Raw genomic sequence first — 14,552 nt, forward strand, 5'->3', positions numbered from 1 at the left:
TAGCGAAGTGATTAAAAGCACCAAATCGGAAAGGTCCAGCAAAATAAATGGAAATAAAGCATTTAAAATGTGTAAAGTTCGACAGACTAAAAGGTTTAATAAATTAAAAGTTTTATAGGCTAAAAGATTCTTATGAATAACATTAGGGTCATAATATATTTTCAAGATTAAATAAAACTAAAATCAACTTAAAATTTTAAAAAAATATTATTTTAATTTATTTATATATAATCAAATAAAAGTTTTTTCATAATAAAAAGACTATTTATTATAGTTTTTTTCATTAATATGTGATTCTTTATTGTTGTTCAATAATAGTAATACTTTTTATATACTATTCTATAAAATTTATATTTATAATTCTTACTTAAATTTAAAAAATATATTTATAATTCATGTGAAACTCGTTAAGATATTTTTTTATAAGCTTTTTAATTCTTGTACGCTATTATTTTTTACTTAATACTTTTTTATATAAAAAAATTGTTTTACATACTATTAAGTATCAATGTATGCATCATAGTAAAATGATTCATTTTTATTAATTACTATAATTAAATAAATTAATTTTATTAAATTATTTATATAAAAATACTAAAGTTAGTAAAATTATTCTTGAAGTAACTTTAAATTTATTATAACGATTAATTTATACACGCTTTGAAACGGGTATGAATTTTTCCTAATTGCTTTCTGACCGTTGTTGTGTTGAGCTTCCCCAATGTATGAATGCTCTCTATTAGTTGTTGCTTTGTTGATGGCCTTTCTTAGCGTCCATGACTGGCCCAGTGTGAGGAATGTCCACCGTTCCGATGCTTTATCGGCCTCTGCTAATTTGTCCATTTTCCTCTCTCTGTCAACAAGATTCAACACCATCCCTTTCTTAGCAAACTTTTTTATTCTTCACAGTAAAACTAAAGAGAAATGAAATGTAAAGAGCAATGTTGCAAACTTTTATCTACATTCTTCAATTGCGAAGTTAAATTTTAATTCTCATTATTATTTTATAAATTTTTCATACTTTATTTAATTATAATATATTATTTAATTACATTATAATTATAATATTTAATATAAAAAAATAAAATATGTATTTATGATATAATGACTAAATTTTGACTTAAACAAGTAAATAGTCTCAAAAGATATTAATTTTTTTCGAAAATAGTCCTTAAATTAGTTTTTTGAGTTTGGTTCTATAATTTTATTTTATTTTTTTGTTGTTAATTGAGAGCGTCAAGGGATGACTAACTAAACGGTGTTCCGCATACTCAGAATGTTTCCATTTGATAAGAAATTCCTTTTTTCTTTCTTGAAAGGTTGAGAGTAAAGAGACAAGTTGCGGAGCATGTGGTTTTGGCTCTGCAAAGCAAATTTTGTTTGAACTTGAATGAAAACTTAAGTTCTTACTTTTATTTGCAGTCTGCATACAAGAAAGACGACTTTTTTGACACAATTTCTTGTAACTCTATGACTCGTGGATTGAGGAATGGACAAAATCATTTATCTGAGAGAATGAAACTGGATACTGAGGTCTGCAAACACACTAAGAACTGAAATTGCTCTTACCTTACAATGTAATATTGATATTTCTCTGTTTCTGTTTCAGACATTTGGCAATTTCCAACAGAGGCCTAATGACGGGGTGGGAATTTCAGGGGCTCATATAATTGGGGAAGGAGTTATGACTATGGTGGAAGAGGGCGTGCTCCAAATTTTCGATGCTAACCAAAGCTCCCCCGCAAATTTTGCGATGATAACCTCAGATGTGGCAAACTTAATCAACTATTCCCTAAAATATATATTTTAAATTTTTGTTTTGCATTTACTCTGCCGTAAAATTTTAAAAATAAACTTTATTATTTTTCTTGGATCAACATTCTTGATTTTATTTAAGATTAAATAGTAAATACTCTATTGTTAAATATAATGATAAAAAGTTATTAAAACAAAATTAGAATTAATCAAACGTAAATATTTTAAAGTTTTCTCCTAAAAATACTTAACAGATTAGTATTATATAAGTTCAATTAGTAAAATACTTTATTGTTAAATGTAATGATAAAAAATTACTAAAACAAAATTAAAATAATCGACATGTAATGTTTCAAAAAATTTTAATTCTTTTGGTTTTATTATTATAGAAAAAGAGTTTATATTTTTATTGTTCAATAATATGATTAGAGTAAGTGTCTCAAATTGATGAAAAATAAAAATATGAGTCTAAGTAAGTCTTCTTAATTCACAATACTTCTTCTAATTATATCAAAAATTCTCTTTATAAAAATAATATTTTAATCTTAGATAATATAATCTCGTCAAATATTATTAAGAGAAAGATAAAATGTAAGATGTTACATAAATAAAAAATATTGATTCAAGATTTATAATAGAGTTTAATTAAAAAAATTATGAAACTAAAATCAAAATAAAAATTTAATAGAGACTAATTCTAAAAAAGTATATTTTGTAAAAACTAATTACTTATTTAAATTTTATCATATCTAAAGCTAGCAATCTACTTGACAAGTATGACATATAATACACTTTGTCTATCATTATTTGAGAATTTTCAGCAATGACTGTTTAAAAAAATAGAGAGAGATTCTTGCATAACCAAACCCAAAAAAATAATAATTAATAAGGACTATTTCTAAATGAAGATATATTTCATAGGACTATTTACTTATTTAAATCTTACATTTTTTATTACAATATAAACTATTTTATTATATATTTCTTTAAACATGATGTAAAATAATTTTTATTTAAATATTTATACAAGAAAAAAGATGATCGTTAAAATATTTTAAATATTTATTTTTTCATATATACTTAATCTATTTTTATATTATAATGTTTTTAAGATTAAATATTAAATAATGTATAAATATAAATATAATATATTATCAATATAAGTTTTAAATAATTATTATAAAAAGTAATATTTTATTTAATATGATAATATGTGATTAAATAATAACATAAAATAATTTATTATTTTAATAAATTTTAAATGAAATAAAAATTTATTAATTTAAAATATTTTAAAAAATCAATTAATAATAAAATGTATATTTTTATAAAAAATTGGAATAGAAGTAGACAATGTAGAAAAAAATTATATTAATATATAACAAAAATGTTATTTTAACTTTGAAAATAAGTCTTTACACTAAACACACAGTTTATTAGGGTGTTAACATGTGTTTTTTATTTTATATATAAAACAGTTTGAATAATTAAATACTAATATATAAAACACTTTACTACATTAGTATTATTTAAGCTATTTCATACGTAAAATAATTAAAAATATTAACAACTTAATATACTAATTTAATATTATTTAAACTATTTCATACATAAAATAATTAAAAATTATATTTTATGTAGATATTTTAGATATTAAAATAGCATATCTCGTGTATAAATGGTCGTAATGGATAATTAAAAAAAAATGGCATGGAGCAGGGTAGGCTTGAGCCTTTTCAGTGGCAGCATTTGGTGGCAACCACCCCCAACTCGATTCCCACGAAATTCTCTCCCTACTCCTAATTGTTTATCACCCTTTACGTCAACGCTCAACACACCAACGCCTTCTCTCTTTCTCTCGTTGCGTAGCTTATCTCTCTCTCTCACACACACACACACACTCTCATTTCCCAATCACACTGTTATTGACACTGTTATTCATTCCATCTTATTTCCAACCACGTAATCTGCAGCAGAAAGCTTTCACTCGTTTCAGCCATGGAGAAGGAGTTCCCGTTGGGATTGGATGAGGCGACGGAGCAACAATACGCACTTCACTCTAACTTACTTAAAGATTTCACCGCCATCTCCAACATCGACAAGGCATGGCTCTTTAAATCCCACGCCGGTAAGTGTTTCTAACTCCAACTAACTCTGTTATTCTTTTCTGACGCTGACGATGTTCACATTGCAGACGCAGCTTCTCAGGCAATGTTCTGCGTTAGTCAACCAAACCTTTTGGCCAACAAGAGAAGGAAATCCATTCTCTCTTCTACCGTTCTCAAACAAAACGACGGTTCCGTCACGTTTCAATGGTCACCGTTTCCGATCGAAACGTCTGGAGTCTCCGCAATGGTTCCTTCACCCTCGGCATCGAAGCTTCTCGTTATTCGAAACGCCGAGAGTGAAGGCCCTTGCTGCTTTGAAATTTGGAGCTCCTCTCACCTCGAAAAGGAGTTCCATATCCCCCAATCCAAGCACGGTTCGGTTTACATTGATGGATGGTAATTCATCATTGTTGTTTTACGCTACTCTATCTCAATCTGCTATTACTTCTTTTAGTGTTTATTTTCAAGTGTTTCGCCAATTTGTAACGGTTGCAGCCTCTGCACGCTGCACGATGTAATAGTAATAATATTACACTGACAGGGAGTTAATGTGTGTTTGGATTTGCTTGTGTCTTGAGAAAGAATTGTTTTATTCTTTGAAAGTTTAATCGGTATAAGCTAACTGAGTTAAACCCAACGTGCATTTAACACTCTGTTGTGACTTGTGAGTTGAAATTTATGAGCTGGAGTCTTGTTCTGTGATATTTTAGGTTTGAGGGGATCTCTTGGAGCAAGGATGAAACTCGAATAGCATATGTAGCTGAAGAGCCGTGCCCTGCGAAGCCCACATTCGATGATCTGGGGTGCTACAAGAAAAGTGGTTCTGCAGACAAGGATTGTGAAACCTGGAAAGGTCAAGGGGAATGGGAAGAGGACTGGGGAGAAACTTATGCGGGGAAGAGGCAGCCTGCGCTTTTTGTCATAAACATTGCTAGGTTTTGTGTTGTTTATTTCAAGTTGATAATGAATGGCATATTTTTAGAGAGAAAATGCTAATTGGAATAGGGGTTTTACAGTGGAGAGGTGCAAGCCGTCAAAGGAATTGACAAATCTTTGAGTGTTGGACAAGTTGTGTGGGCTCCATTGACTGAAGGTTCTGCACAACATTTGGTTTTTGTTGGATGGTCATATGAGACGAGAAAACTTGGTATCAAGTACTGCTATAACAGGCCCTGTGCATTATATGCTGTTAAAGCACCACATCATGAGTCGAAAGCTAATGATACTGAGATTCTGTTAGTCACTTCTGTTTTAATTTTCCTTTTGAAGCTGACTATTTTTTGTTAAGTTTGGTTGTGCTGAACTAAATTATGAAGGTGTGCTGATGTAGGTCAACTGAAGATGTTCAGGCAGTTAATCTGACTAAAAGCATAACTAGTGCTTTCTTTCCGCGATTCAGGTAAGCTGGTATTCACTTTCCTGATACTCTTCAGAGCCAGGCTTATTTTGTTTTAGCTCTGTTTGTTTCTTATGCTGGAGCAACAAGGTTCCCCATCCCTCCCCCAAACACACACAAAAAACAAAGATACATAATTTTCTTTAGATTTCCAGTTTTTCGGGGTGGAATTAACTATAGGTTGATGACAAGATATAGGAAAGTAAGCAAATCATGACAGTTACCAGGTTCAGGTGAGTGATTTCTGTGGTTATCAATCTCCTGAATTGAGGATGAGGTGAACAGTGGGGTTGCTAAAATAGAATGAAAAACTTTTCCGGAAAATTATTTTCATTTTACCAAGTTGTTTTCTTTTTATCTTTATTAAAAAGGCTTTATACACTATTATGGTTTATGCTAATATTTAGGGAATGTGAAAATAATCTTAGGGATGATACTTCTTGAAACAAACATAGATTCTTCATTATCAATTTTTCCTCAGTAAGGTTTGAAAGAAATTATGCTGATTGCAAGCTATCTGAAATCATTCCAAACTTTCTCTTGACAGTTACCTACATGTTATATGGCTATAAGTTTTAGTCACATGAAACTTTCTCATCCTTTCTAGAAACTAAAGTAATGAGTTATTAGCAATACGTATGTGAATTTGATTTCCACGATCTTGATTCCTATACATGAATTTTCTACCAGCCCAGATGGAAAGTTTCTTGTATTTTTATCTGCAAGAAGTTCAGTTGATTCTGGAGCTCATTCTGCAACAGATTCACTTCATAGAATTGATTGGCCTAAGGATACAAAGCTTTATCAATCTGTAAAAATTCATGATGTGGTTAGATTTTTTCTTTATTTCTTTTTACCAGTTTAACTTAAATCTTAATGATTGTTGTGAGCTTTATATCTATTGTTTCTCTTTTATTTGCCCATACTAGTAAAGATCATGAGCTTCTTCTCTATCATATGCTTAAGAACATGCCTTGGAAAATATAAAATGTTGACTATGATTTGATCTGTATGTTTATAGTTGTATATGTGATAATTATGTTTTTAAAATATGCTTTAGTTGTAAATGAAATGATAAAATGATTTCTAAAAGGGGGGATTATTCTGGTCGAAAATCTACACTGCCATCATAGTTTCACTTGAAAATTCTGTTCTGAGATAAATTCTTTTCTCTGTTATTATATTATAATTTACATGTATATATAGGAACATAATCCTAATATTTACATGATTGAATATGTCCTAATAATTAGAGAAAGAATGACAATAAATAGTAATAATGAGGATATATTCTCAAAAGTTTCTTCTTGGGACTACATGTTCTAACTGGATTTTCTATCTTCACTGAATGAACAAAATTTTTGTAAAGGATTTTCCGTGGCAAGTATACTCAAAACAGTAACTTAATTTTCTTTCTTGTTATTGTTTCTGAATCCTGGTTTCTATTTTCATAGAAGATATTGAATTGGATGTGTATCTTTGTCTCATATCTAGCATAAATTTCATGAGGCAGCTTGTACTGGCCTCTAGGAATTCTAGCTGTTAGCGATGTTTAAAAACCTAAATACTAGTTATCTAGGTAAGATCATTTCTTCGGCTTCTTGTATGGATGAAGCATCAAATCCCAACCTGTGAGCTCATTGCTACTTTTTCCTAACTACCTTTAACATGAATATGGAAATTTTCCTTTTGTTTTTATTCTTTAGATTACATGTATTTTTTTTTTCTCCCTCCTAAGCTTCCTACTAATATTATTTGTTTTTCTTCTGCATCAATTTTGTAAGATTCCAGTTGTATTGTGTGCTGAGGATGGAAGCTTCCCTGGGCTTTACTGCTCAAGTATCCTTAGTGATCCATGGCTTTCTGATGGCTACACTTTGATTATACCCTCTGTCTGGCACAGCAGTCAAGTTTTACTTTCCATCAATGTGTTGAGGTAACAGACAGTCAATGTTTTGTTTTTTGTTATGTTTGTGCAAATTTTTATGCTAATCGTTTTGATCAACTCTGCATTTTCATTAACTATAGTGGAGAAATATTACGTATCACCCCTGCTGACTCAAATTTCTCATGGAGTCTTCTTATGTTGGATGGGAACAATATTCTTGCTGGTACCAACCATTAGATGCTCAATTTTACTTTGACCTAGATTATTGGACTGAAGACACAAGTTATTTTATTCTAACTTGTTCAACCTTACGCAGTTTCTAGCAGTCCGGTAGATGTTCCTCAAATCAAGTATGGAGCCATTATTGAGAAGGCAGCTAATAATAAAGAATGGAGTTGGTCAGATGTATCAAATCCCATATTTAAATACTCTGACAAGGTTTTGTTAATTTTCCTTTTGGAATATTTGTATGGATCAGTTAAAAAGAAAATATAGTCCCACATAGTAAAATTTTACCGTTGGAATTTGGCTACAGGTTAGATCTTTGATCTCCTCTCTTACGTTTAGTGTAATGAAGATCTCAGTCAAGGATGCTTCTGAAAGCTTAACACAAGGTGTTTGCTTTATTTTGGGTCACTTGGCTAGATTAAATGCTCAAGATTTATCTTAATGTAGCTCTCATGTTCTGATTACTTATCACACATCCACGATTGCTTGAATAAACTTTTCATGGTATTATGTGATGCATGGTATCTATCTGTAATAGCTCTGCAAGACTGTAAAAATACCAATTAATCACTCAAGGAAGAAACCCCATAGAATAATTTCATTGAATATCCACATTTTAGTGCAAGGTTGTTAAACTCGAGAGTTTACAATAAGAAAACTTGTAAGAGTTTACTTCGTGCAAAAAAAAATCAAAATAGTTTTCAAAACATAATAACAAAGTTAAAAAATACAGGTAAGTTTGTAGATTGAATGTGGTCCTTTTCATCGCAAAAATTCACTGCTTTAGGAAGCTCTATTTTCACACAAACCATTCGAAGCTTAGAGGTTCTGCTTGTAGATCATCACTGCAGAATGTCACCGGCGCTGCTGCTCGAGGTTCTGCTTGCAGTTCACTTCGTTTGCAAACTTCATGGCTGCAGGAAGCTCTGTGTTCGCACAAACCAATCGAAGCTTGGAGGTTCTGCTTGCAGTTCAGTCGATGTCCCTGGCGGTGAAGGGGATGTGATCTGTTTGTTGGTTTGCGACGGAGGGTTGGACATGAGGGAGCTGTGGATTGTTTAGACCTGTACCCGAAAGGGTAACCCTGACAACAGTGTTCAAATGCTGCATTTTGGGCCTTTATGCTGACTTATAAACCTGGTGGTAGACGCACGAGTTTAACTGAGTTCAGCCAAAAATGAATTCAGTGTTCATCCAACTCATTTTTGCTTCCTGAGATCATACACTTGTATGATTTACAGAGTTAACACGTGATTTTAACAACCATGGTGTTAGAAACCAGATAATAGACTACAAAATTGTCTGAAAAGATCTGAGAATGATTATATTATTTGATGTAAAAGAAAGCACTACAGAAAGAAATACAACCCCACTGCCAGAGAGCGTAGCTCCTTCAGAGAGGCTACTGCACTCTTCATAACAGAAATTGTCTGTGAAAAACCAGCTACCTCTCTCTCTCCTACTCATCCCCTATATATCAAATCTTTATTCCTCACTGTTTGGCAATTCTGTTACAACTCTTGCTACCTCATCTTTTCTGTCCTTACCCTGGTTTCTCCTTACATACACTCTCCATACCTTGGGCCTTTCCTCATGGTCCAAGCCCACATTTTCACTCCTATCACATGGTGTAGTGCGGCATGAGGAATGTTATTCATTCTACTTTCCATTTCTACTACCCTCCATCAAAAGTAAAGGAAAGAGTTTCTGATTGTTGGATGAAGATAATAACAATATTAGGGACAATCAGTATAAAGGTACTAGAATTGAAATTTAAAAAAGCTAAATTATACGGTGGGAAAGAAAAAACCTAGTGGGATAAGGCTTAGTTGTTGTTGTATAAGGTGGGAAAAATTAGAAAATGAAGACAAGAAACTTGAGCAGGGTTAAGTGCAGCTGAATTTGCATTAATAAACACTTAAACAGTGAACATATAATTACTATATAGTTCTTGTGATATCATTATTGAAGTCATTTGATGAGCTGGATGATCTTGATCATACCTAATGCTATAAAACTGGTAGCAGAATTTTTTATTTTTATTTTTATTAAATCTAACAAAAAGTCAAAAAAATTATTTGCCTGCCCTTTCATTGTACAATATTAGGTTATACTCAAATTTTTGTTGAGTTTTTTCTTTTGGTTATCTCAACTTCAATTTCAGGTGCTAGTAAACCTTATGAAGCCATATTTGTGTCATCAAAAACAAAGAAAAGTGATGCATTTGATCCACTAATTGTTGTCCTTCATGGGGGACCACACTCAGTCTCATTGACAAGCTTTTCGAAGTCATTGGCTTATCTTTCTTCACTTGGATATAGCTTGTTGATTGTAAACTACAGGTAAATGTTATCCTCCTTGGTGCCCAAGCATTGGTCAAGGTCATATGCTTTAATTTCACAAATTTGATGCATTCCATCATATTCCTGTCTTACATAGTGTTTGATCAGGATATGGATTCTTCTTCTAGTGGTGATACTGATGCAGATCAGTGCAAAGAGATTTTTAGTGATTCTGAGCCTGCACCTCACATAACACACTGTACATGCATATCAAAGAACTAGCCATATCCTATAGACTTTGCATTACATCGTTAGTAATTGTTATTCATTCTTTTAGGTACTATAGTCCATATAATGGACCTGACTTTAGAGGGAGCTTTGGACTTTAAAAAGTAGTTAGCTCTATTTAATGGATAAGTTCAAAATTTGAAAAACATATTTGCTCTAGAACACCACAAAAGGATGAAGAAAGCAAAGACTTTTATTTGACTAAAGGTACAGAAGAATATAGTCATGGAGACCCAAAAGGAGACTAACATTCCATATCATTCAAGTTAACGGGGTCCTAAAGGAAATCTCCATAGGCATTTTCCTGCCAAAGAATTGTTCCTAGACATCAAATAACAAGGTGGCAATTGGCAAGAGCCAAAGCCTTGTCCTTTATAGGATTTGGAAATATTTGAAACATAATAATCCTTTGAAAATATAGGCAATCAAAGAACAAGAGAAAATAAATGAAGAATGAAATTGACGAGAGAGATCTAGGACCCTTTACAAAATATTTAGGCTAAGGAGACTTCACTTTTTTTAGTGTGTCAATGAATACAGTTTAAAGCTTAATTATTTGATCTTATTCTGTGAAATCTGAAAAATCCTAACTGTAACCTGGGACAGATGTAGAAATTGATATCTGGATGGTACTTGTTGGACTTTAGAGATCCAACTTGATGGTCAGATTTTGGCATTAGGTGAGTGGAAGAGCAGTCAGCTTAATGCTCATATGTCAATTTTGATATAAAATATTTTATAGTATAAACATTAAATCTCTGTCCAAAAGCATAATTCATGGTATGAAATTCACTGGTTTTTGTTTATGCCTTATAGGGTGCAGCCAAAAATTTGAAGCCTGTATTTTATTCATCATAGATCCTCAAAACTTTGCCTTTAGGGGCTCCTTTTGCTGATGTAACTTCAAGTCATTTATTAGCTTAGAGTAGTATGTGATTGTAAGTGACTTAAACTGATATATCTTGTAAATAATGAGTGATAAGTCAGATGTTTGGGTCAAAAGCCTAATTTTTCCAAATGATGTTCCATTATCCTCTCCTCAAAGTAATTATTATATTCAACATTTCATTTTCTTTGTTGTAGATCATTTATATAGCATAAGCCTTTTAAGCATCATATCCTCCTCTATAATATGGTGTGTAAGTGTGAATATTATAGGTTTGGGTCATAAAAATAATAAGAGTAGGAATGATACTCTGCATAGTGGTATTAGGTTGATGGTGTGATTCAACACCCTATCCTATTGCTTATATTTTGTACTAAAAATGTGGTTAAGTACTAGTTGTAGACTGGTAGTAGTGCAAGCCCAACAAGCTATCATGTATGCTATGTGCTTTTATGTAGAAAAGAATGATATTGCCAACACTTTTATGTGATAGACTGTATGATCCTACTGTGCATAAAGCCTCTTTAGATATATCCACTTATAGATAAAGAGATGTCTAGGATTACTGTACTAGGTCCATTTTCATGTTTCTTACATGATGTTACTTCTCAGAGGCTCATTAGGATTTGGTGAAGAAGCCTTACAATCTCTTCCAGGGAAAGTTGGATCTCAGGTACTTTGTGGTTTTCTTTTTTAATTTCTAAATTCTTTGGTTGATAGAGTTATTTGTTTGACAACAGCTCTCCTTGACAATCAAGTTCCAAAATTATTATCGTATTATGGCCTTGCTTTTTGAAGAGGTTGGATCTTGATCTTAGTTTGTTATTTGCAGGATGTCAATGATGTACTTGTTGCTATTGATCACGTCATTAACTTGGGACTTGCCAGTCCATCAAAGATTACGGTGTTCGGTGGCTCACATGGTGGCTTTCTGACAACCCACTTGATTGGCCAGGTGCAACAAGTCTACATACTGTTTCTTTTGAATTTTGCTACATATATTTTTCTTAAGAATTTCCTTATCTCATCATTTTTGCAAACTGTAACTAATTTATGGAAACAACTGAGCCTTGAATTTTTTGTGAAGTTAACTTTTAAAAGGGGTTTGGCACATAATTAGTTATGCTGAAGATTGGACAGTCATGAAACCAGTAGATTGTGATCACTGTTATCTATTTTTAGTAGCAAACTTTTTTCTTATTATTTAATTAATAATAATATTATTACAATGATGACAACAATGACATTAATAGTTATGATGTTGAAGATGGACATTGAAATAAGGGAGTTTGATGTTTAAACCATAATGTGTTAAGATGTCCCACCTTGGCTAAGAATATAGTGAGAATACTCCTTGTAAGATTTAGATAATCCTCCCTTGAGTTAGCTTTTAGGAAAAAGTTAAGTCTAGTTTGTTTATAATATTGTATTAGAGTCTAACTAGTATTAATGTTGAGTCTAACTTGCAAACTTCACACACTAGATGTTCACTTTTAGGCCTGTGGGTTTGTGTTTTAAAATGTCATACATTGGCTAAAAATATAGTCAATATTCTTTATAAGGCTTAGACAACCCTCCTTCCTTGAACATTTTGAAGAAACTAGGGTTATATTCTTCGCAATTTTGTTGAACTATTACAACAATTAGGGTTAATTAACAGTGTGGAACAACAAATGCAAGCACCTTAGAATTTAATTGTCATTAAAGTAACTTATCAATGGTATAAAAGAATTTAAGCAATTTTTTTTTTTTTTGACGTACCTATAATTTGATAGTATAAAAAAGGGACATATTGAAGTTTATATACAAACCTCACAAAGGTGTATACATATTAGCAATTAACTCATTTTGCATAATAAATATTCACTTTAACAGTGGTGTGAATTTGTCTACTTAAAGTTTGGCTTTTTCAATTCTTGTGTATTATCTGTCTGTCTGATTGCTGTAGGCACCAGAGAAATTTGTTGCTGCAGCTGCTAGAAATCCGGTTTGTAATCTTGCGCTGATGGTTGGTACGACTGATATCCCTGATTGGTGCTATGTGGAGACCTATGGAGCCAAGGGGAGAGATGAGTTTACTGAAGCACCTTCAGTAGAGGATCTAACTCTATTTTATAGCAAGTCTCCTATTTCACACCTCTCAAAGGTCTGTTCACCAAAATAAGGTTTTGAAATATTAAATTGGGTCAATTTTGCACGGCATTTTAAGCATGCTCCAAACAACTAGAAAATAACAATTGCATAAGAACTTATATTTTTAACAATAATCCAAGAAGCCTACAATTTCAACATCAAGGAATAGTTGAGGCTTAATATTTTGAGCAAATGCATTACCTATTTTAATTTTTCATTGGCATTGAAAGCTTTCTTGCTTGGAATTTATTTTAATTTTATTTCATTCATTTTCTCCTCTTATTCCTTTGAATTGCTTCATTACAGTTATATTATCCAGCGGACTGGTCTCTATGTTAAAACCTACTGTATAATATTTCATGCTGCTTGCTGTTAAATTTCTGCATTGCAGATTTATATTTTAATGATATCTGCAGGTAAAAACACCAACACTTCTTTTAGTTGGTGCCAAAGATCTCCGTGTTCCAATTTCGACTGGACTGCAAGTAAGTATTATGATTCACTCAATTTATGAGCTTCAACCAATAGCTGGAAACTCTTAGGTAATTGTCTTCTAAACTAGAACAGTATGATAGAGAAAACCATATTGTTTAAATCTGTAGTATGTTCGGGCTTTAAGGGAGAAAGGAGTTCCGGTTAAAGTCATTGTGTTTCCAAATGATGTTCATGGAATTGAAAGGTAAAAAAATATTACATAAACATCTCTCTTCCGTCTTAGCAGACTTGTAATTGATATTATAGTTTGGTTTAACTTTTTTGTGCAGGCCACAATCCGACTTTGAAAGTTTCCTGAACATTGGGATGTGGTTCAACAAGTATTGCAAATGAGCAGCATTTCCAGACCAGTGATTGAATCACGTGTATGTTAATGTAATTTTGGGTCATAGTGTATTTTACATTTGAAGAAGAAAGAGGAGCAGACTGTATTTTGCACTGCTATCTTTATTTTTATTAAGAAAATCATTCACTTAAGGTCATATTGTTGCTTTGAGTTATCAGGAGAGCAAGATACTGAACATATAATAAAAATTTCCATTACTGGTTGTATTAGACTTCTTTTTTTGTCAAAGAAAAGAGACTATCTTAAGAGGAAGTGAATAAACTAACCATTTGAGCTTTTCATCGTTGGTTATTATCTACCTTTATTATATATTTGTGAATCCTATTTTTTTTAAATTTAGGTATTTTATGAATTTACTATCTCATGTAATGTCACATCATTGATTTTAGTTTGAAATGTATTTTCTCTCTTCACTTATATTAAGAGTGCTATTTACTCTTCAAATGAGATTATGCAAGCGTGTTATCTTTTTTACATTTTATTACATGATAGTTTAATTTTCATTATGGAAATTTATCACGTTAATTTAATCATATTTAATTCAATAAAATATTTATTATTAACATTAAATTTTTACTATTTATAAAATTTATTAAATGTGAAAAGGTCATGCAATATACTTTTAAACTTTTATTCACGAAGATTATTTTAATAATAACCATGTAGCGGATAAAAATTCTCTAATATACAATTTATATATTATAGATTCTTGAAAATTGCAAAGAAAATAATATTCACATCTATTTA

General features: G+C 31.5%; 1 protein-coding gene across 2 annotated transcripts; it reads left to right on the top strand.

Moving 5' to 3' along the window:
* Nucleotides 1–3,441: 3,441 nt before the first annotated feature.
* Nucleotides 3,442–14,152, top strand: LOC113870811 (acylamino-acid-releasing enzyme-like). 2 transcript variants are annotated; one of them, XM_027507292.1, is made up of 18 exons: nt 3,442–3,615; nt 3,729–3,883; nt 3,950–4,259; nt 4,574–4,798; nt 4,880–5,098; nt 5,194–5,262; nt 5,950–6,088; nt 7,044–7,195; nt 7,288–7,370; nt 7,464–7,585; nt 7,683–7,761; nt 9,540–9,717; nt 11,444–11,504; nt 11,664–11,786; nt 12,780–12,977; nt 13,381–13,449; nt 13,567–13,643; nt 13,729–14,152. In XM_027507292.1, the coding sequence occupies exons 1-18, from the start codon at nt 3,461–3,463 to the stop codon at nt 13,790–13,792; spliced, it is 2,478 nt and encodes an 825-aa protein (XP_027363093.1). In that variant the 5' UTR covers nt 3,442–3,460; the 3' UTR covers nt 13,793–14,152. The 2 variants fall into 2 exon arrangements, with proteins under 2 accessions (XP_027363093.1, XP_027363094.1); XM_027507293.1 differs by having other exon boundaries at nt 3,458–3,615; nt 3,732–3,883; nt 13,729–14,081.
* The last annotated feature ends 400 nt before the right edge of the window (nt 14,153–14,552 follow it).

The sequence above is a fragment of the Abrus precatorius genome, unplaced genomic scaffold (assembly GCF_003935025.1).
Source record: "Abrus precatorius isolate BTA unplaced genomic scaffold, Abrus_2018 Scaffold7, whole genome shotgun sequence".
NCBI lineage: Eukaryota > Viridiplantae > Streptophyta > Magnoliopsida > Fabales > Fabaceae > Abrus > Abrus precatorius.